This window comes from Chionomys nivalis, chromosome 7, assembly GCF_950005125.1.
Source record: "Chionomys nivalis chromosome 7, mChiNiv1.1, whole genome shotgun sequence".
Classification (NCBI taxonomy): domain Eukaryota; kingdom Metazoa; phylum Chordata; class Mammalia; order Rodentia; family Cricetidae; genus Chionomys; species Chionomys nivalis.
The window spans coordinates 29,572,507-29,596,878 of NC_080092.1; the positions used below are offsets into that span (position 1 = coordinate 29,572,507).

Here is a 24,372-nt window from a genome sequence, read left to right on the forward strand (position 1 = left end):
ACTCAATGGTAGAATACTGGCCTAGTGTACATGAGACTCTGGTTTGATCTACAGTATCAGAAGAAAAAGTGGGGTGTTGGGAGGTTCATGTGGGTCCTTCTAAAACCATCTTATTTTTCCAGAGAGATTTATAGCATTTCTTCCCTAGCCACATGACACACAGGGAGGCCTTTGCACTATGGCTTCCTCCCACAGTCCCAGAAAGGGCAATGGCGCGTTACAGTTAACTTTCCTTCTTTTCTTATTTCCTTTTGTTGAAAGGCAGTATCTTGCTATGAATCCCTGGCTGGCCTACAACTTAATATGAGACCAGGCTGCCCCTGAACTCACAGAGATCAACCTGCCTCTGCGTCTCAAGTGCTGAAATTAAAGGTGTGTAGTGCCAGAGTTCGCAGACTTTTCTCGAAACCCATCTAACTAGCTATTTCCTCCGTCATTGAGAGCTGTTATTTTAATCCTAGCTTTTGTGGCATTTGTTATCTTCTTCCCACAACTGACAAGGCATAAGGAGAGACAGGCTTTCAATTTCTTTCCAAGTGAGACCTTCCTTATGCTATGGCCTCATAACATAAGGAACAAACCCCTTGGCATCCTCTATAATATTATTTTGGAGACAGGGTCTCCTATGTAGCCCTGGCTAGCTTAACTCACTAAATAGACCTGGTTGTCCTCAAAATTGCTGTGAAGTTCCTGCCTCTGCCTCCCAAGTGCTGTGATGATGGACACATGCCATCACGCCTGGCTGCTATCACAGCTTTTAAAGAGCTTCTGATTGGTATAGGTCAAGAGTGAGGATGGAGCTACCTTGACTATTGAAGCATCTCTGTCCCTTTGTTCCATTTGTTTCTTTCTCCTCGTGAAAACCAGCAAAATGGGAAAATGAAAGCAGCACAATGGCTCTGCCTAACTTAGGAGACTGTCCTTTAACAATCAATGGGGGAGGGGCAGTAACATTTATCTGTGATGTTAGTAATTACCCCAGATACAGAAATTGTTTGCATTTCTTGTTTTTTTTTTCTTTAATTGAAAAATTATTGGCCTCCATCATTTGATAAAAACTTTTGCTGGTTAAAAAAAAAAAAATGTTCAGCTTTGGGAATGCCAGTCTGAGCTGTCAGCTCTGATTGTATAGAACTGCCTCTCCCCCATCTCAAAGCCAACAGTTTCTGGGCTTGTATTTCCTGAGTTTTTCTGCATTCTAGTTACCTAAGCTTGTGAACTTAAGAGCTATGCCAGCATTTGTCATGTCCATGGGGCCACATTCAAAACAACTTCAGGACACCCAGAAGGCCCAATCTGTAGACCAGTGTTGATGTCATGAATGTATCCTTCTGACTCTGCAGTCTGCATCTTTACTATGTGACTCCTTGGTAAGTAGCTAACCAATACTGATCCTTCCAGACATCTACTTGTATATTTTTTAAATTTCTCATTTAAATCATATTATACAGCCAAATGGTTCTGAATATCACGTATGCAAAACCAAAGGACCTCAGGCTAAGTTTGTGGGATGCTGGGGATGGGGATGCAGGAAAAGAAAGGGAGGATGTGATTTGTGGAAGATGCCTATAAAATATTAAAAAAAAAAACTTAAGGGTTTTATACCTAATGACATTCTGTGGTATTGTTCTATACACTACACATCCTCAGGCTAGAGGCTCATTATCTGCCCCTCTCCTCTTCTCCCTCCTTTCCAGTTCTAAAAATCGTTATCTGATAGTTTTGTACTGTGACTTTAAGGAGGGTTAATACCCATCCTGTAGTTAATTGAGCCCTGAGGCTATGTCAAACTATCTTGGTACCTTAGGTTTATAAAGCACCGGAAGGCAATCTAAATTTAGTTAAGCACAGACAATAGAAAGTAAAATAATTTATTTTTGTCAACCTAAGTGAGCCTGGTTGAATTCTTGTTTTCCTATTATATGCACATATTCTAAATCTTGCACATTCCCAAAGGAGTTTAGCTTTCTTATTTTACATTAAACAAGTGGACACATACACGCACCACACATACACACTCACACACATACACACATATCATGCACACATACACACACATACACATCATGCACACATGTACACACGCGCACACACTCACATGCCACCTATCAACTGTTCCAGGATATGCTGGGAGTACGAGATGTATATCAGGTTTCTGTCCTATCCACAGAATGTTGTTAATATTTGAAAAAAACTCCAAAAACTAAAAGTAGTGTCATTTCTCAGTTGTTGTACAACATGCATGTGATTATTTTTTATCCCAAACCATGGGGTGTTCTACCTTTAGCAACTTAATAAAGTCTTTCAAGTCTTTTGCAGTCATATTTGAAATCGCTTCTACAATTTATTAAACAACATAACCACAAAAAGGAAATATCACATTTGAATAAATGCTATGAAATTTATTCACATTTATGAAGAGTCACAGAGATCGGTTGGGATATTTGCTTCTTAAAGTAAGTGACTAGAGATGTCAATTCCCTTTCAATCCTAAATCTGAGCCATTCATTCTGTTTTTTTTTTTTTTTAACATATCTCAACCAGAATCTCATTTGCTATGGGCAAACTTACCTAGTGTTCCTAGGTAGATGCTATCACTTTCTGTGTGTATACCAGTTTGCTTTAGATTTATGTCCTAGCAATTATAATGTTACACTGTATTTTGGTTATATTTCTGTTGCATTCCCTCCCTTAACAGAAAACTTATTTTAGTGGTCATTTTATCCACAGCTGCCTTCCAAATGCTTAGTACATGACTCCTTAGTAACTAAGTATCCAACCATTACTTTGTAAAAGGTCTCTGATCATCAGGTTACCCTCCTTGTTCTGACTAGATTAGAAATAAGATGTGAAGTTTTTTATTTTACGTTTATTTGGCTTTTTGGTTCTTAGGGAGTTAAAGTTCTTTAAATATCACAGCACACAGTGTTGTTTCCACCTTGCACTTTTTCATTCCGGGTCTCTCTGATTTCAGATTCCCATTCCTGATCCTCTAAGGATCAGAAGCCTCTAAGGAGGCTTTACAGTCACAGTGAGGGCTCAGAGCAGTGGGCACTCAAAGGCGGCCTCTGTTCTCCGAGAAAATACATATGCAAAGCTGAGGGGCCCTTTTCCCACTTCAGATAGTGAGCAGCTTAAGATCAGAAGAACCCGAACAAGGGAACATTGACCATCTTCACACCCTGAGTTGTGAATTTATTAAAATCCAATTGCTATTCCAGGTGAGTCCTTATTGCAAGGGACAGGTTCAGCACTTAGAGTAGTTTTGAGGACAGTTTCGAATCTGGAAAACTATCACTGTTTCGGAATTACCCTGACAGGTGACATCAACATGCATGACCCTCCTTACCCAGACTGTTATTGTAGCACTTATTGGTATAGCGAGAAACAGCCCTCTGTTGTGGATTTGCACTCAACTCAGGGATTATAGACAAACATTTTGAGTGAAAACTGCAAAGCAGGGACCATAGTAAAGGTAGAGCAAAGCAATAAACCAAAACTCTGCAAGGAGGAAGTGATTTCTCTTTTACTGGGGGCATCTAAGGAAGGAATGCCAGAAGTCTCAACACTGCTTTTTGTGAACAACCAAGCAAACAAGCAAATAAAGCAAAGAACCCAAACTCTGCTGGCAGCCGAGAGCAAGGACATGGGAGCAATCCAGTGGAAAAGCACTCAGAGATGGAGACAATTTCCTGATGTTTGAGCATCTGGGTGAAGGAGTGCTGTGGATATTTAAGTTGTTGTTTTTTAAAGAAAGCCCAGGTTCAAATTTTCTGTCTTCATCTGACTCAACTTGCTTCCTGTTAATAATAATTACTGAGAAAATCTGTATATTACATTAAAAGAATGTCCACCTGAAAACATTCCAGTTTAGCTGCACAGAGAACTTTAAAGATCTATTCACTTACTTCTCAATCAGCTCCTGTCTATAGAACTCTTTTAATAACATTCTTGATCAATGAGATAGATGATTGCATCTCCTGAAGCAAATCTCAATAGAGAACATGATACCATAGGACTGTAGGATGTTGACACCCGAGAACAGGAAGCAGAGGGATCATCCATACATACTTTATAACTCCTGCTTAAATTTAGAATTATTTTAAAACAAGAAATCAGAATAATAGAAAAAAATAGATATCTAAACCAAAAGAGAGTTGGATGTCTGTAGATGGCAGGGCTCCATGTTTGCCTCAAGGCCACGGAATGAGGTTAGCGGGTTCCTGACCCACTGTACTTAGACATTTTCATTCTGTTGCATTAGCACCACAACAGTTTGTGGTCCTCTGCTTGCTGACACAAGTCCAGGAGTCTCATTTAAAGTACTCGCTTCCTTGAGTCCAAAGATACAGTGGCATGAAGGTGGCAGAGGCCAGAGGACATGGGTTTCAAGTTCCTCATCCTTTGGCTCCATAGGCAAAGTCAGCATTAATTAGCAGCAAAGAGTAAAATGCGCTGCTTTTCAATAAATGGAAGATGCAAAACATACAGATCGTCTAATCCAAGTTAGTCTGTGAGCCACGTTTGGTTATCTTTTCAATTTCTCTAACAGGTATATCCACCCTGTAGGTCACAACTAAAGATAGCCAGGCATGGGGCTTAGTCACAAACCTAAACTATCCTAAGATTTTAATATATATTAACATATATATGTTAATATGTGTATTTATACACAAGCATACACATATATTGTAATCTGACTGCTTTGTTATGATGTGCAAACTTCATAGATGAAAAGGTTACATTTTGGTGCCAACAGGCTGGTCATGCTACAAGATGTCTGTACGGGCTGGTTTTGTGTGTCAACTTGACATAAGCTAGAGACATCAGGGAGGAGGGAGCCTCAGTTGAGGAAATGCCTCCATGAGATCCAGCTGTAGGGCATTTTCTCAATTAGTGATCAATGGGGAAGGGACTGGTGGGAAGTACTATTCCTGGGCTCGTAGTCCTGGGTTCTATAAGAAAGCAGACTGAGCAAGTCAGGAGCAGCACCCCTCCATAACTTCTGCACAAGTTCCTGCCTCCAGAACCCTGCCCTGTTTGTGTTCTTGATTCTACTTCCTTCCATAATGATCAACACAGCAGAAATGTAAGACAAATAAAACATTTCCTCTGCAAGTTGATTTTTGGTCATGGTATTTCAGTGCCACAATAGAAACCCTAAGACAATGCCATTGAGAAAAGAATTCTAGAAAGAAGAAAGGGCTAAAGTATGATATTTTTTATTTCAACTGAACTCAGGCTACCATGATTTGAACAAAAAAAGGCAAACAAAAGAACAGTGTCAGAAAAACATATGGAAATATTTTTATGATGCCTGTCCTGGTCAGGCTTAGGTGTCAACTTGACACGGCCTAGAGCCATCTGAGAGGAGATACCTCAGTTAAGATACTATCTAAATTAGGCTGCTCTGTGGATATGCCTGTGAGAGACTGCATTGATTGTTAATTGTTGTAGGAGGGTCCTGTCCACTGTGGGTAGCGCCATTCCCCCATGCAAGTGGTCCTGGGCTATATACAAAAGCTAGCTAAGCATAAGTGAGTGAGCTAGAGGTCAAACCAGCAAGAAGCATGCTTCTGTGCATTCTGAAATGATTCCTTGTTCAAGTTCCTCCCCTGACGTCTTCAGTGATGGACTGTGCCTTCAAAGTGTAAGCCAAAATTGCCTTTGGTAGGAGTGTTTTTTTTAATCATCAAAATGAAATGAGGGTAATTCCTATCAGAAAACATCACTTTGATCATCTGTAGACACTGCCAATAATCTTATGTGACCGCAATACACTCTCATTTCCTCAGGAATTTTAGAGAATTTATATTCTATACAAGTTCCGGGACTTCTCTTTGGTTTTGAGTAGACACTGAAGCTTATTCTCAGCAAACGATGAACAAAAATTGTCCTCTGTTTTTCATGAACTAGCTCTCCAGCATGGGCTGATATACTGAGAAATACCCTTTTGCTATGGTTTTGTTTTAATTATGTGTTTAATATAATTAAAGGAGAAAGATGCTAATTTAATACGATATAATAATGATTAAATTAATGTAATTAGCCTTTGTTGTCTCCTTAAAGTGGTCACTCTTTGTGTTGGTAAGCTTTGAACTCATCTTCTCTGTTCTTTACAGATATTTGATGGGCTATGAGTTCTAGTACCAGTCTGCACGGTATAACATTAGAACAGATTTCAGTGTAACATGTATACTGTATATTTGGTACTCAGTATCTAAGCTTTTCCAATCTCCAGTGCTCATCTTCTTATAATGACCATCATCCTACTCTATACCATACAATCTACTTATTTTGGATTTAACATATGGATGAGACCACACACTATTGTCTCCATGTGCCTGGCTTATGTCATCCAGTGTAACATCTTTGAGTTCACCTGTACTGTCACATGTGGCCATCATCCTTCTTATAGCTTTTGTGTTGAGAAAAATAATATTTATTATAAAAGCAATTTTGATAGGATGCTACAAAATGGAGTGAGGGAGCCATTAGGACATAGTGCTAGGCATGACTCCAGCTGTCAACTGCTTCCTGAAATGTGAACCTTTCACATGATGCATCCGCAACACAGGAACCACACAGCAATGCCTTTGTACTCTAAGCCTCAGGATGTCCATCACTCGGCGACTGGACTCTAACTTTATGGGCTCTGCAGCTCGGTTTACACATTCTTTCCTTACCTTCTCTACAGTCAATGGCACAGCTAAGCTCAGACTTGCCATGCCTTTCTCAGGACCCTGATTCAGGTTATCTAAACCTGGAGTCCTGAGTTGTTCTCCCAACAACTCCAGAGACAGCCTTTCTCCCTGATGCAGTTTCTGAGTCAAAATTCAGAGACATTACACATCTGCCACACTTTCTTTATCCATTCATCCATCAGACACTAGTGAGTTGATTCTCTGTCTTGGCTCTTGTGAGATTTGCTGCACCAACTGTGGGAGTGCAGATTCTGGTGTATGTACTGACTTCATCACACATGTATAAACATGAATACACATACACGCATGCAGGCAGGACACCTGGCTTATAAACTGCAGCTCTACCTATTTGGGATTCTCTTTGGTGGTGGCGGTGGTGGGGAGTTCCCATTCCCTAAAATTTTTCTCTTTTCTCTCAATCTATTTCCCTTTATCCTTAGGGAGTATACATTTTGAAGACATGCCAGGGTTTTGGGCACGAAGTGCTATATTTGTCACGGCTGAGAATGTGTTTCTGTTAAGGGAATACAGGCTCCCCTGTGGCTGTGACCATTTCAGCAAAGCATGGCATTGATCTAGAGTCTGCATTCTGAAAGAGTAGATACAGCCTATGCAATGCAGATGCGTCCAATTATAGTTGATGTCTATTATGAAGTAGCTAGCCTTGTCTGTCTTCTTGTGATTTACTATTGGTGTCAGGCCAAAGAATTGTCAAACACAAAGAAAGCCAGCATTCTCCCAGCTTCTGGGTGATTATAATCCAACCTTGGAAACTAGAGTTGTATTTACATCGACATAGCACTTTGAATGTGTTTATCTTGTGGGACCGTCAGGACCTAGGATGATTATTAGGACATATCTCTATGTCTATTTGTCTGTATATGTATATATATTTTATGTGCTTGGCAGCAGCTGCACATCTCAGGTGCCTCCCTTGCTAAGACCCACACTTATAAACATTTGAAGAGCAACAGCGTCACAAAGACTATCTAAAAACACAGCACTATTGGATGTCTGTCAAGTACTAGACATTCTGTTACATGGGAAACATTTGAATTGGGTTTAGAAACCTACTTCTTTTAGTAAGACTTTTGGAACAGCTGATCAAACACCAGCTGTGATTCATTTTCTAAGTGTATCCCTTTGTAGAAACCTAGAAATAACCAATAAACAGACAATGCCAACCCAGAGATCTAATCATCAATCACCTTTACAGAGCTGAAAGTTCTCATCCCAGACCTTCAATTTCTTAAGCACTAACAACCACAACAACAAAAAGATAAAAAGAAATCACTGTCTTCAGTAATTCTCCAATCTCTCACCATTAACATGTTTCATACAAATTAAATACCAGCATTATTCAAGATGAGTCCTTGGCCAGCCACAGACAGGAAACAGCCACTAATCAATGCAAATTGAAACCAGAAGCTTACCTTAGTTCCTTGAAGGGGTCCGCTCTGACGTTAGGTGTTTCTATGGATTTGGGAAAGACTGTGCCTTCAGCTCCTACAGAGAAAAGACAAAATAGACATTGTGCATGTGGGGTCACCCAGGGCATTCCTGGCATGTGGATTAGCGCTGAGAGCGTGTATATAGACACTAGCTTCAGGGCTTCTGACAGGACAGTGTAGAATCACTTCCTGCAAGCAACCCCTGTAGAAACTATGGACAGCTCCTTGTACATCAGAGTGAGGCTAGGAAGAAACTCACCCTGCTTGGTCTCCAAAAAGAAAACAAATAGAAACATTTTAATTAAAACACAATTACATTCTATTCCTTTTCCCTCCTCGAGCCCCTCCAGTGTTTCTCCTCCTCGCTCTCAAATTGAGAGCTTCTTTCTCAAATAGGAAAACATCTTTAGAGAAGATGCCTCGAAATGGGAAAGGTTAATTCTTGTCTCTTATAAATTATGAATGGTCACCTGACTGGAGGTTTTGAATGCAGCCTCCAAGGCCCTCTCCCTGCAATGCAGTACAAAGCGTGTCATGTGGGATCAGACAGCAGTATCTGCCGTGTGTCAGGCTAAAGCTTTTTCCGTAAATTAAGTTGTGCATTATGATCTTGAAAAGTTATGCAAATGGACCGTTATGGGAGATGACTTGAAGTACATATTCCTATGCTATTAACATTGCTCTCCGGCCCGATGGAGGCATTCAGCTCCTGCTTGAGTCTCAGCCTCTAACTATTCCACTCGTCAACATCAGCTGAACCTTTCAAGCTATAAAAAGTCATGATCATCTATCTGATTTTTACGCTCCCCAAGTGACTTCAAATCATTTAACCAACAGTGTATTAGGGACAATTGTCCTGGATATCAGCTTTTCAATTAAACATAGCTGGGGTGGTATCCTGTACTTTGAAGAAGTTAAGCGCTTCATATTTGATATATTTCTTTGATGCTGTTAAGAAAAAGTGGAGTATTTTGCAATTATGTGCAACTTTCTAGAACCCTCTTGCATGTTTATGCTGCCTAGATTCTCCAAAGTTTGCGATTATTACCTCACTTTAGATTCATGCTGGGATAATGGTGTGTCCATAAAAATGAATTTGTCTCTTTACTTTTGCAGCAACTGCGAAAATATTCAGTCTTATGATAGCAACAACAGACTGTTGCAAGCACAGTCAGAAAATAGGGCCTTCACCTCGCATTACAGGTAGCCAGTGAAGGAATAGCATGATGATGAGCAGACACTTTGAAGGTATTGATTCTGAGTGAATCCTATTGATTCCATCATATGTACTTGCTCAAATTTCCTATAGCAACTCATTGACTTGACATATTCAGTGCTAGGATCATAAGTGTGGGCCATTTCAAACCTTTCTCACTCTAAAGATACTCTTTACAGATGTGTTTGTGTGTGTACATGTGTGCACAGGTGTGCTCACACATGCACACTCATGTAGAGACTAGAGTTGACATTGGGTGTCTTCTTCAATGACTTCCCACCTTATTTTTTGAGACAGGTTCTCTCACGGAACTTGGAGAGTGGTGGTGTGGCCAGCCTGGTTATCTAGCAAGTCCCTGAGAGCCATCTGCCTCTCAAGGTTGAAGTTACAGATGTTTGCCACCAAGTTTGGCTTGTACATAGGTACTGGAGACCCAAACTCAGGTCCCTCATGTTTGCCTAACAAGCATTTTACGCACTGAGCATCTCTGCAGTACCGACATTATTCTTGCCTTTTAAGATTCCATATAATTTCAAACACACTGAAGCATGCATATAATGAAATCTATACACTGTTATGCAAATTACATAAGAATGTTCAAAGTTTTGTTATGCATAAATCATTAATTTTGCCCCAGAGATTTCCTCGTTGTATTTTTTTTATAAGTGTAGAACGAACTGGATTTTAGACTATCATGTAGTTTTTGTTAAATACGTACAAAATTTGTCTCTGAAGAATGTATTCATTCTCTCTTTGCTATGACCAAAAGTTTGGCTCACAGGGCTATCCAACACTCTGACACTGTGACATGATGTCACCACACACAATGTCGTTTACATGTGTTTGGCCACGTTCACAGGTGCACATGTGGCTCATGGGCCACAGGCCGTATGTGCTTGGCTCACGGTTTGAGGGTATGGTTCCTTTCAGTGGAGAAGGCGTGATGGCAGGAGCTTGCTTATATCTGCTCAGTTCAGGAGGCAGAGACAAGGGGGATGCCAACATTCAGGTGGCCTTTTCCTTTTCCCTTTTTCATCTAGTTTGAGGCCCCAGCCCCCAGGATGGTGTGGCTCATATTTTTCCCACAAGTTAATCCTTTCTGGAAAGTCCTCATAGGTAAATCCCAGTGTGTCTATCTAACACTCTCGAATCTTCTTTAAGCAATCAAATTGACAAAAGAAATTAATCATCACAATGAGTATATATTTTGGATCTCCAGCATTGCTGGGATACTTGGAGAAGCATGTGGGACTTGGAAACTGTGGAACTCAAGGACTCCACAACCCTACAGAAGTCACATGGTGATGCTTCTCAAGCTATGTGAGGCCCTGGGCACACCCCTCTTCATCTCCTGTTCTGAAGAAACTAAATCACTGCACAGAGATTTCCCTTACTGAGATATAGCAATGTTCCTTTTAACTGTAGTTTCGCTATATCTCAGTAAGGGAAGGAGTTAGTTTGGTTGCACTGTTGGGCTATTTAAACTCCAGTTGAATCTCCTTTCCCTCTACCTGGAAAAGCAAAAGGAATACTGTGTCTTTTTAAATTCCCCCTTACTCGTCTGGCTTATATGTATGGAAACTGTGCCTATCTATGGACAGCCTTCACAACCGCCATGACACTTGTTGTTTTGTCTACCCTTATGCACACCCGTACCTCCATTTCTTATGCTATCTGGAGTCTGCAATATGGATACACAATAGAACAGAGGTTACATCACATCCCACTAAGCACTCTAACTTGAAGAGTGGCATTTTCCTTTTACAATGACTTTCAAACACCTGACCAGTTTCTTTGTCCCAGTCAAACTCTGGCTGGGTCGGCTTCCTCATTAGCCAAGAACGACAATCAAACCTCACTACTTTAGTTGTACACCTGACTTTACTAAGTTCGAGGAGGAGCTACTTATCTGAAGCTCACAGCTTTTGTCTCTGTCATTCCTCTGAGCCAGTCCAAGGGGGAAATAAGTGACCATGATGCGGTGTCTCAATACTTTGCACAATAATGGTGTGTGAAAAAGATAGTGTACTCTGACCTGCAGAGTTCAGGGCCAGTGTTCTCTGATCCAAAATTACCTTTGCTATTCCCTGACTAGGAGAATGTCTTTCTCTCTGCCATATCCCATTGCCCAAGACAACCAAAGGCAAACAGTAGGCACTCAACACATATTTATAAAATGACTACAACATTTATTGGCACCCAGCATTTTTATGTATCTTGCAGACCTTATCCTATCTCTTGAGCTTGTCATAGGATCTGTATAAGTAGGTGTAGCTTCCTTGGGCTGCTGTTGGGCTGGTTTCTGATTGATGGTACAATTCCTTTGGGAGAACTCAGTTCCTGTCATAAGATTCCTTACATGATACTATATATTTTAAGAGAGTGTCCCAAATTACAATTCAAAATATTATTTTAACTCTACCTATAAAATAAAAAACACTGCACTAAAGGAATATGGTAAAGGTTACATAAACCGCTTCTTTAAAGTCAAAGGTAGTCAGGGACTGTAATCCCTCCCAACACGAAGGAACCATGATGGAGGTGGGTCATCTTTCTATCTGTTGTTTCATTGGTTAAGTAATAAAGAAACTGCCTTGGCCCCTTTAATAGGACAGAAAATTAGGTAGGCGGAGTAGACAGAAGAGAATGCTGGGAGAAAGAAGCCGAGTCAGGGGTCGCCATGATTCTCCCTCTCCAGACAGACGCAGGTTAAGATCTTTCCTGGTAAGCCAGCTCGTGGTACTACACAGAATATTAGAAATGGGTTAGATCAATATGTAAGAGCTAGCCAATAAGAGGATAGAGCTAATGGGCCAGGCAGTGATTAAAAGAATACAGTTTCCGTGTAACTATTTCGGGGCATAAGCTAGCCATGCGGGCTGCCGGGTGGAGGGGACGAAGCCCTTGCCGCTCTTATTACAACAGAGAGGCGCCCAGCGTGCTAATGAACTCCATGTAAAAGCTGAGAGGGCTTAAAAAGGACAGAGAGAGAATTTAAGACAGCTTTTTGCTGTTTGTGGGTTGCATGCGGCAAAGAAATTGTCCTGACTCAGCAACAGGAAAAAACTGGCTGTTTTAAAATGCCGGCTTTCTGGGCTGTGCCGCCATCGCGACCTCTGTCTGGTTCCTGCTGGAGACAGAGTCTTTGAATGGATCATTTGGAGTAAAGTGCTACGGCTTGCTTGATGGCAATGTGGACTGCTGTGTGCCTGGAACTGTGTGTGGCTCAGGGGCACCAAATGGCTCTGAGGCAGGAGCGGCTCAACTCCGCCATGCTGATCTGTGCTGGTCTCAGGCAGGAACTACCGTAATTACCATAACAACAGAGCAGTTAAGGTTTAGACTGGGCAGGACACAGGCAGTACCATAATACCTCTAAATGGTGCAACTTAAGTTTTTAAGAACTGCTTAACATTTTAAGAAATGCTCCTGGAAGAAAAAAAAAATTACAGATTCACAATAAAACAGATTCAGACATAAAAGACCTCTATGGGTCACAGTGTAGGATGAATGTACGTAGGCTTGAGAGAGAAAAAAAATATATATATAGAGAATAAAGTTAATGGTTTAAAAAAAAGGGTAAAGTCTTTAAAGAGACAGAGTACAGATAGTTATAGATTAAAAGAAATAAAGAAAAATAAGCCACGTAAAAATGGAAAATTCACAGAGAGTCTGGATTCTTTGTATTATTGTGTTTTCTTTAAAATTTTTGACTATAAAGGAGCTAAATACAGAGAGACATTTCATTATGTGGTCTGCCAAACTACATGTATGTTCTAAAGGTATCATGACTTCAGAATTTGCGTCTAAGGATATGATGCTTTGGAGAGGGTCTTCTTTTGTTTTCACAGAGGATGAGACTCTATGGATTGCGTCTATCTCGATATGGTATGATAGACCACGCCCTCCTGAAAGGTTACTGTGAACACCCTCAAAAAATTGCTTCACTCAACTGCCAACTGAGATGACCGTGGCACACAGGTTATCCCATAAAAGACCTGAGTAACGACGCCCCCATTCAGCAGGAAGCAGTTTGGAGAGAAAAAACTGCGCCCATGTTCCCAAATATGGTTTATAAATGTTCTTTTACATTTAAAGGGGGATATGATATAGATATAAATAATTTGCTTTGGTGTGGATTTGAAGGTCAATTTTGTTATATGTATATGCATATTTCTAATCTTGATTAAGGTATTGTGACTGTATAGTTCATTTAAAAATGTAATGAATATAGTTTGTTAATGGATAATCATCAATAATTGTCAAGCTTTTAGTCATGTTAGATTTTCTAGATGTGCATAGATATAGTTCAGCTAGATAGGCATTCTTCATATCTTTCAAAGACTGCAGAATATGGCATTTAAATGTTTTAATAACTTAGGGTTTTTCATGACAATGAGACACGTCTGCTCATGGCAACACCAAGCTACTTCAAGAGGAAGATGGGCATCGAAGAGGATCCTTATGGAGTTTGATAGCCACTTGGGCAAGAAACTGTTCTTGCCTGGACTATTGCATAAACTGGACACAGAGAACCCGCAGAGAGAGGACTGCTGAACTTGCCTAAAGGTGAGATGGTCTTTCAGGGTTCCTGATTCATGAAAGAGTCTACGAGACATTCTGCAGGACACAGCAGAAAGTGACTGAACTGTCTTTGGAATTTTCCTGCTTCATGGAAATGTCTGCTGAAAACTATGGGCCTGTAGGCTGAAGATGGATGCCCCAACGGTACAGAGGAACTTTGGGTGACTGTCCAGGCAGAAAGATGTCTCTGTCATTTCTAGAATTTTCTTATTTCTTGTTTACTTAGGTAATATTATAACCTTCTGGAGTCTTTGATGGAGTTGAAGAATGGTTAGTTATAGTTATAGTTTTCCTTAGTTATGATAAAAGATAAAATAGATATAAATATTGTAACTGTAATTCTTGCTTGATAACTATTTTGTTATATGTAATCTTACTATGTTAAAGTGAAAGCCATTTTTTGTTTAAACAGAAAAAGGGGAAATGATGGAGGTGGGTCATCTTTCTATCTGTTGTTTCATTGGTTAAGTAATAAAGAAACTGCCTTGGCCCCTTTAATAGGACAGAAAATTAGGTAGGCGGAGTAGACAGAAGAGAATGCTGGGAGAAAGAAGCCGAGTCAGGGGTCGCCATGATTCTCCCTCTCCAGACAGACGCAGGTTAAGATCTTTCCTGGTAAGCCAGCTCGTGGTACTACACAGAATATTAGAAATGGGTTAGATCAATATGTAAGAGCTAGCCAATAAGAGGATAGAGCTAATGGGCCAGGCAGTGATTAAAAGAATACAGTTTCCGTGTAATTATTTCGGGGCATAAGCAAGTCATGCGGGCAGCCGGGTGGCGGAACACAGCCCCGCCGCTCTTATTACAACAGAACCACTTATCTAAAGGCTGCAGATAAAATTCACATGGGTCTCATAAGCACATCTGTAGTGACACCTACAGAGTCTCCCATGCGCATGTGATTATCAACCCACCTTTAGCTCCAGGGCCCTATCACCTTGCTTTGTCCATGCTAGGCTATTCTTGTTTGAATGTCAAGTTTCTTTCCCAGGCTTTTGTATTGAATGGTTTGTTCCTAGCTATTGGTATTTTGGGAAGTGTTAGGAGGTTCAGGTAGGGCTCCCAGCTGAAGAAAGTAGAAGTAGGGGCATGCTATTGGAGGTTATGCCTCGTCTTAAGCTGGGTTTTGGGGCTTTGTTTCCTTCAGCTTCCTGCCTACCATGTAGTATACATCTTCTGCTTCCATCCCTGACTGCCATGCTCTGCCTCACACATTCCCAGAAACACAGAGCTGAATGACCACACTCTGAACTTTCTGATGCAAGCCACAGCTGGCCCTCTCTCTTTTAACTTGCTCTGATTAGGGATGTACAGCTAACTAGTATACCCAGGTGAATGTACAGCTAACCAGTTAACCCAGGTGAATGGAGCACCTACTGAAAGACAACCAACACCAGAGGGGTGTCTCCGGGTAGGAGAGGGGACTCCCTGTGGGAAGGGAGGAAAAGGCAAGACTTTCTTTCCAGACTTTTTCACCTCTCATCATCCAATCTAATAACGTCTGGGTTGTTCTGTGCTGCGATTTTGCCGATGGAGTCCTCATGTCCTGCACACCAAAGGCCATGCTTCTAGACTCAAATTTCTAGAGGAAGATATAAGTTTGCTGAGGGACCTTGAACATGACATATAACTCCCATCATGCTCAGTTTTCTTTTTGGAAAAGAGAGAACATGGGCTGGCAAATGGTCCAGTGGATGAGTCACGTGTCATGTGAGGCTGAGCACCTGAGTTCATTTTGGCAGTCACGTTAGAGATGGAGACTCTACTCACGGACCAGTCTTCAGACATCTCTACACATGATGTGGTCTATGTATGCCTCGTGGTGAAGAGACTGAACATCTTAGGGATGTGTGATCTGTGCCTTGGGGACATGGAAGCTGTACTGTAGTCACAGCACTCAGGAGCTTGGGGTTGGGAACTTAAGATCAGCCTTGGTTCCAGACCCAATGCTCTTATCGACGGCTCTGAATGATCTTTCAGCATCCCCGTCTGTCCTGTGCTTAGCCCTCTTTCTCTGAGTCTGAACAAATATCGAGGATCATATCCTCAGGTGGTGCTTGCTGTACAATCCAGTTATCTGTCTTCCCAAACCAACTCATATCTGCAATGAGATGAGATAGTAACAACTTTTAAAAAATTCTATTTTTAAATCCTACCAGGTTTCTGATTTCACAGTTCTTATTTTTCTTGATAGTCATTAATGATACAAATCCCCCAACCTGTCTTCTACCCATCCTTGGATAATATATTATTCGTGGTTTTATTATTTCAAAAACGCTCCTATTAAAATGATACCTGCTGATTCTTTCTTTTGACACAATATAATTTACAGGCAATAAATGTTCATAAACAGTTTGACTGAAAAATCCATAAAACCATTTCAGCTTTATTTTAAGTTCCATTTAATGTCCCTCAAAAATGATTTTATCAATGTGTTTCCATTAGTTGGTTCTCTGCCCAATAACTTAATTCCATGCAATCAATCAGGAACTTATAAAGCATGTGACAGGATCTATCTAAAGTGTCTCGAAGCACCATAAAGATCAGCTCAATGACTCTTTCCCTACTAGCTCAAGTAGGGGGTCCACTTGTAAAAAAATCTTGAATGTACTATTTTATTACCATAGTAACAGAAATATAACTTTTCTAGAAAAGGACATTCAAGTTCAGAGCTCAGGGTTACCACAGCTTTCCCTTGAGGAGTCCTATATATCAGGAGACCTGAGATCTAGTCTTCCCTCTGTGGTGTGTTAGGTGGAAGACACAACATACTGCCTCTCTAGGTGTTGATTTCCTCAACTGTAAAATGAGATGAGTTAAGTATTAGAGCTGAGTGGTACCTTCTGAATCAAAAATTCTGTGAGGTCACCATCTGATATAAGCAGACTTTTATCCTTGCCCACCTCCTTTTCCTCCCCGAGAAACAAAGAACTCTAGAATATATACATAAAGAACTTTTGCAGTGTTGTAGATTTGTGGTGCCGGGGATTGGATCTAGGTTCCTGCATATGCTAACTGACTGCTACATTAGCCCTAAACTGCATTTAATTGGCAGAACAAAACCACCAGGAAATAAATCCTATAAGAGATGAACTAGCAGAAAGCAACATTTATTATAAAGGGAAATAATGAACAATAAACACTATATCTAACTTCTTAAAACCCCCAAATGGTATGGGATAATGGTCTGTATTCTGTCAATTATATTTTAAATAAACGCTGATTGGCCAGTACCTAGGCAGGAAGTATAGGCGGGACAACCAGACAGGAAGTAGAGGCGGGTCAAGGAGAACAGGAGAATTCCGGGAAGAAGGAAGCCCATCCTTCTGTAGTCCTGACTCAGCCACAGAAGAAGCAAGATGTGACTGCCTCACTGAATAAGGTACCAAGCTACATGACTAACATAGACAAGAATAATGGGCTAATATAAATTATAAGAGTTAATAAGAAGCCTAAGCTAATGGGTCAATCAGTTTATATTAACGTAGACCTCTGTGTGATTTCTTTGGGACTTAAAGATTGTGGGAACTGGACAGAACAGAAACCCTGACAACACCCAAAAGTAACTTGGAAAAATCCAGAGCTATACATTAGGCCTCTATTTCCCAGGAAACAATATCAACCTTTTGGCCATGCTCCCCATCACTGTTTTTCAGCTTGGCTTCTTTATCCATTTTATAATCCAACATTGGTATAAAAATATATTCTTATTATACCCAAGTTAATATGGTTGTTTTGAAGTTATATAAAGTGGGAATGGGTGGGTTCTATGCTTTGCAAGGTCGCTTCCAGTTCTGTTCTTTCATAATAATTCAGGTAACTGTCCAGAACACACCCCCATGAGCCACCAGAAGATTATGCTATGCAGCTAAACCCAAAGTTCAGCTCATTCAGCATGTATGCATTGAGGAGGCAGCTGTAAGTCTTAGAAGCAGGGACACACAGTCTCAGAGTGGTAGAGCAGAACAACCTCCACTATCATATTCTGACTGGTAGAAATCACTGGAAATCAAATGACCTCACAAATAAAAGCTATATATTACTAAAGAGGCTAGGGGGAGTTATATCATCATGGGGACATGACCATTTTGCCAGCCCACGTTCTGTCTTTTCCAAGAAGAAAACTGATTATCATGGGAGTTTTATTGGTGTGGGATGTCCTTCTGTTTATGTGTTGCTTTTATTGGTTAATGAATAAAGAACTGCTTTGAGCCTATGGCAAAGAAGAACAGAACTAGAAGGGAGAGCTAGGCAATATGCTAGGAGAAAGAAAGGGCAGAGTCAGAGAGAAGCCATGGAGCTGCCAAACACAGATGCTGGGAACTTTACCCAGTAGGCCATAGCCACATGGCGATATACAGATGAATAGAAATGGGTTAAATTAATATAATAGTTAGCCAGTAAGAAGCTATAGCTAATGAACCACACAGTGATTTAATTAATGCAGTTTTCTGTGTGATTATTTTGGGTCTAAGCTAGCCGGGTGGCCGGGAACAAAAAGCTGCCCTCCTCCAACATTTTATGTCATGTTCAAGGTCTCTCAACAAATCTTCGTAATTTTTCTAAAAATCATGCATAGCACTCAAGTTTTCAGAGAACTAAAGTTTTGCTGATATCTGAATAGTCGTTAGGAAGGAACATGCCAGGAGAGGGATGTCATAAAACAAAAGAATACACCAAGGCCAGGGAGTGCAGAAACACAACTAATAAAGAAGATAGTGGGGTTTGATCATATTTAGCAAGAGGCAGCATGATGAGTACTAGAGAAAAGGAAAGGTCGCAAGGAGTGCAGTGTTCTAGAGGCTACAACTAATTTAATCAAGAGATATGATTTGATCAAATTCAGATTTTGAAAAGATTGTGTTGCTGCATGTTATGGACTGAGTGTCTATATTAACCAAATATTAATATGTTGAAGTCTTAATGCCACTGGGATGGAAGCACAAAATGGAGCATTGGGAAGTATTCTGGTAATGTTTTTTGTCAATTTGACACATCATTTTGGAAGAGGGAACCTTAATTGAGAAAATGTTCTAACTACATTGGTCTGTGGGCAAGCCTATAGTGCATTTTCTTAATGGATAGCTGATAGGGGAGGGTCCAGCTCACTGTGCGTAGTGCCAGCTTTGGGTTGGTGGCCCTGGGTTCTATAAGAAAGCAGATGGAGCAAGCCATAAAGAGCAAGTACTTCTCCTTGGCCCCTGTGTCAGTCTCTGCCGTGCCTGAGTTCGTGCTTTTACTTCCCTCAGCAATGGTGTCACTTACCTAAATGTATAAGACAAAATGAACCCTTTCCTGCCAAAACTGCCTTTGTTTATTGTGTTTTATCAAAGCAATAGAAACCATAACTAGAGCATGGATATAACTAGATTTTGAAAAATTCGTGAGGTTGGAACCCTGATGATGGGATTGGTGCTTATATAAGAAGAAATGCCAGATACGTCCTTTTTCTGTTATGTGAAGTCACCTGTCTACTGTTCCAGGACAAGAGTCATAAGACAAAACAGAATAGCACTCATTCCCGTCTCTAATGTGAGGAGAGCCAGAAGCTGACCATCTTCAAGTCAGGGAGAGGAGTATGGCCATTCTGACAACAGAATTTAGGCTTTCCCACTGCCAAAATTGCAAGGAATCCATGGCCTCTGTAGAGTCGTGCAGTCCATGCTGATAGTGACATTCAGATGCCATGCTGTAGCATGGAGACGACAACCACAGATGCAAAGAAAGATGTGCAGAGCAGGGAGGGATAGTAGAGGCTGTGCTAGAGACCTCAGAGAGGAAGGGAGGCGGGGCTAGAGAACTAACTCAGAGAGAGGAAGGAGACTGGATAGGCTGAGGCGATACCTAGGAGGAAACCAGCAGGATTTAAGGTTGCACTGGACAAGAGGAGGTGGAAGGCTGATCACAGAGCTCTAGAAAGACCCAAGATGGGTGCTCATGCCATGTTAACAAGTGTTCAAGGCCAGCTATGGTCACTGAAGCCATAAACTCCTAAAGCCATATCCACCCATCTGAGTATTTGATATTTATAAATTCCAGCTTTAGTTTTCTTATGATAACCAAGAGACATAAGAAATTTTATAACCTCCTGCAGTATTTATAAGTAATGCATTTTAGCAATTATAGAAAAACCAGAAATAATTAATTGAAAATGAACATAGTCTGTGAAAAATTACTTTCCTGGTTAAAGTATTAGATAAGATGGTTTTCAAGTAACTATTGTTGTTAGAATTCTTTCTAGAACACGTGAGATAGTTTTTGCCTAATTCCAGAATATTGAACCTGGATATAGCTTAATACTCCAATATAGTGTACCTGAGATTGGAGATACATTTTCACATAAACTGGTACCCTTTGCAGCGTAGGAGTAGAGTAACTTGTCAGACAATGATTCCTGGAAATCCTCAGAAGCAACTCTTTCAGTATTCCATTTTTTAGCTCTCTCTCTCTCTCTCTCTCTCTCTCTCTCTCTCTCTCTCTCTCTCTCTGTGTGTGTGTATGTGTGTGTGTGTAAATGTAAATTTGTATGAGTGCACATGTGTGTCTCCACACGTAGAAGCCAGAGGTCAATTTCTGCTGTTGTTCAGAGGTTACCCACTTCGTTTTTGCAGTCAGGGCTCTTACTGAGACCTAGGGCTTGATGATTAGACTGGGCAGGCTAGCAAATTGCAGAGATCCACCTATTTCTGCTCCCCTAGAAAGTGGGATTGTACGCCGGTACCACCACACTGGCTCTTTATAAGGGCGTGGGGATCCGACAACTCAGGTCCTTGCACTTATGTGGCAAGCACTTGGCTAACAGAGCCCTCTCCCCAGCCTCCACATCTAATTATTGGCGTGGACTCTGGGCTTTCTCCTGAAAGCGGCATGCCGTTCCATTTTCGCAGGGAAATGCTGGGTTATATTTAGTCAGAGCTGTGAAGTGAGCCGAGAATTGGAGAGGACGCAGAGTTTCCTCAACTTCTGTTATTGCCGTGGTGAAAATGGAGGCCATCCTCTCAAGGCCTCTGCAGACCCGAGGCCTGAGTAGATCCTAGACACCAACTTCTCATGGAGAAAGCCACTTGGGGCGGTTTAATCACAGTGTGTCTTCCCCAGTGGCATGTATGCTGCTAATGCAAAACATCTGTAGTTGTTGTGAGCAGTTTCTAGGATACACAGAAAATATTTTCTTTGGGGGGATTAGGTCGTATTCTCCTGCCCTAAAAAGAATAGGTAATTAATCCATTCTGTCAGCATTTGCAGAAGGCCTCCTCCATACATGGTTTATAGAGAAAATGGACTCAGATGTTCCTTTTTATGGAAGTGCAAGCTAATAAAGTTACAAATGTTCATAAAATTTGGGCTGGCACATGGGTAAAGAACCTGCGACTAAGCCTGATGATCCCTGAAACTCATGTAGGGAAAGGATACACTCCTGCAAGTTTGTCCTCTGACCTCCACACGTGTGTCATGGCACATGTATGCTCGCACACATGAATATATACATGAGGAAAATTTAAATTTAAAACGTTAATAAAATCTATAGTTATCCTAAGTGTATCACTGTCATGCAGTGTGCATGGTCCCGTGCAGGGCAGTCTTCAGTGAGAGAGTTTGATCTTTTCATTTCCAGTGTCTTATTAGAGATATTTGGTTAGTTATACAGTTAGATGAGAACACATTAATTTCTTGAATGAAATGACTCCAAATCAGGCACTTTTCAATGCAGATGGTGTTGGCTATGCATTGACAAGCGAACAAATACTGACTCTTAGAGTGCGCGATGGTTTCTATTTACTGGTGACTTGATAGGATGTAGAATCTTCCTGAGAACAAATCTCTGGGCATGTCTGTGACAGAGTGCTTCAATTATGCTGACGGAGATAGGAAGACCCATGCTAAATGTGGGAGGCACCAGTTCATGGACTAGGATCCTGGGTTGCATAAATAGCAGAAAAGAAGCTGCACAGGAGAAACTGTAGGTCTCCCTTTCTTGACTGCAGATGCAACATGCGCAGGTGGTCTCTTGCTCCTGCCAACATGCCTTCCCCATAATGAAGAATTACAACCTTTTAAATTATAAGCCAGAGAAAACCTTTCCTTCCTTACGTTGCCTTTAGGAAAGTAACAAATACAGAGTGTTAAAGAAATAATTTATCAACAGGGGTGTGTGCATGTGTATTTATATGTGTGTGTTATATTGTTTTATATATATATATGACTATATGACATGTTTGCATGTAGATATGAGATATGCAATTGTATATTGCATATAGTGAAGCACATTACAACTCACTGATGCTTTGCTACATTGAAATGTAGCAAAATGCTGTCCCATAAAAATGTTCAAGAGATGATGGATAGGTTTTATTTGTTGTATTAGAAGATAATGAGAACAAGAAGAGAAGGCCTGAGAGACAACAGGGCATCATTAACTGCTCTGAACATTAGTCCTAGAGAATAATGCCATGAGTTCTCTTTCAACTGCTCTAGCAGCTTCACTGAGCCATTGATGTGCACATTATGATCATTTGTGTAGAGTGTGAACCTGTGAGCCAATGTAAGATTCACACATAGAAACATCCAAGGAAGGCATGGAGAGACACATAGTTTAGCTAAACAAACTCTCCTACAGAAACAGATAGCCCAAAATTCACATTTGCTGTATCATTGTGTTCAAACTGGATAAAAAGAAAGACAGAAAGGAATCATCCAAGCAATGCATGATTACAATTATGATTACATCATCTTTTATAGTAAATAAAACTACACAAATAAGTACTTCCAGCCAATTGGTTATATTTAATATGGGTGGAACATCTAGCATCGGATACCCTCTGAGTCAGGAGGGCATATGAGGAGCAGAGCATTTGTAACAAGGATAGGGGGGTATGTGACCTCTGTCGCAGAGAACTGTGCTTAGGGGGCTCAAAGATGGAACACTGTGTGTTGCATGAACGTGACCTTGTATAAACACTGTCCTCCAGGCCTATGTGGGACAGGTGGCCAGGACCAGGGGAAGCAGGGAGAAAGGGACAGAAACAAAGGAAACCTTGCTGTGCTCTGCCCTTCCACCTGGCACTGAAGGGCAGGTGGACGGCTCGATGGAAATCTCCCCTCTCAAGTGTCTCTCACCATGAGAGCAATCAACACCAAGAGAGTCAATGGAGGTTGAGAGACCTGGGGACACAAAGCAGATACGGTTTCTAACCGTTTCTTTGCCACTGAAAAAGAAGCAGAACTTTTTGCTCCTGTAGCGGAGCAGGTGGGTGGCGATGCCTTCCTACAGAGAAGGAAATTGAAGTATTAATTGAGAACCACGGAGAAACACAGTCTAAAACGTAATTGGAGAAACTTAAGGAAATCATTTATCAGAAATAAGATAACTTGAAAAGGGGAAAAAATAGCAAATTGAAATCTTAATACAGTCGATGAAGCTTTCACAGCATTAAGGAAAGCACTTGAAAGATTTCATTCTGGATACAGTTGTGATAGGCAAGGAAGCCTGAAGGTGGGCATACTTTGACGGTGGCTTAAAGGTGACTTTGATGTTGACTTTTTCTATTGACTTTCCTCCCAGGATGGCCAACATATTTTTGAAACAATTTCCCCCTTTTCCCTTTCAAACAAAATCCCAGTGTGATTCATGAGACCCATGGGTCCAGCTAAATCACCACCTCCCCATATTCTCTTCAAACTGGTAGAGACCATCTTTATCACATAACCTTGCCTAAAATGAGAGGTGGGACACTCTTCCGGAGAGAGACCCAGAGGAAGCTTTACTGCCCATAGACAAGACATAATGAAGGTGGCTGGTTTCACTCTTGGTTCTTATCTCTCTACATGTTCCATACATGGAATTATTAGCGTCATCTTTCCAATACTGGAGGATTTCAGACACCAATGGTTGATCTTGTCACCATGAGGCCACCAACAACTCTCTACTATTGGACTTGCTCAGTTCTTAGGTCTGATTTCTTTTATATTAAGGGAATTTCATGACTCGGTGCTGTCTGAAATTCAATACTAGTGGATACTCTATCAAAGGAGAGCAGTACAATGACTCAGTGGGTCATATCTTTAAAACATTTTTTAACAATAAGTGAAAAGATCTAATAATGCAAATCATTCATCCTACATCTTTTTTTTAATAGAAACAGTCTTGCATTAATTTCTGAGGGAGATTTGTTTTTTCCAATGATGTTTTTCTAAAATATTTATTTTTAAGGGTATGTGTATATGTATGTACACACACAGACACACACACACACACATATCCCGCCCCCCTCCACAAGCATATGCATGCAGGTTTCTGTGAAAACCAGAGGCATTTGTTTCTCCTGGAGTTGCATTTGCAATCTGTCTGATATGGGCGATTGGGTTGGTGCAAGAACAGTAAATCCTCTTAATGGTTGACCCATTACTCTATCCC

General features: G+C 40.9%; 1 protein-coding gene across 5 annotated transcripts in view; it reads right to left on the reverse strand.

The window, feature by feature from the left end:
* Positions 1-24,372, reverse strand: part of Sgcd (sarcoglycan delta) — a 919,076-nt gene that overhangs the window by 92,255 nt on the left and 802,449 nt on the right. For all 5 annotated transcript variants that reach the window (XM_057774534.1, XM_057774535.1, XM_057774537.1 and 2 more), the window contains one exon: positions 8,138-8,210. In XM_057774534.1, the coding sequence (XP_057630517.1) occupies positions 8,138-8,210 (73 nt within the window). The remainder of the gene's footprint in view (positions 1-8,137; positions 8,211-24,372) is intronic.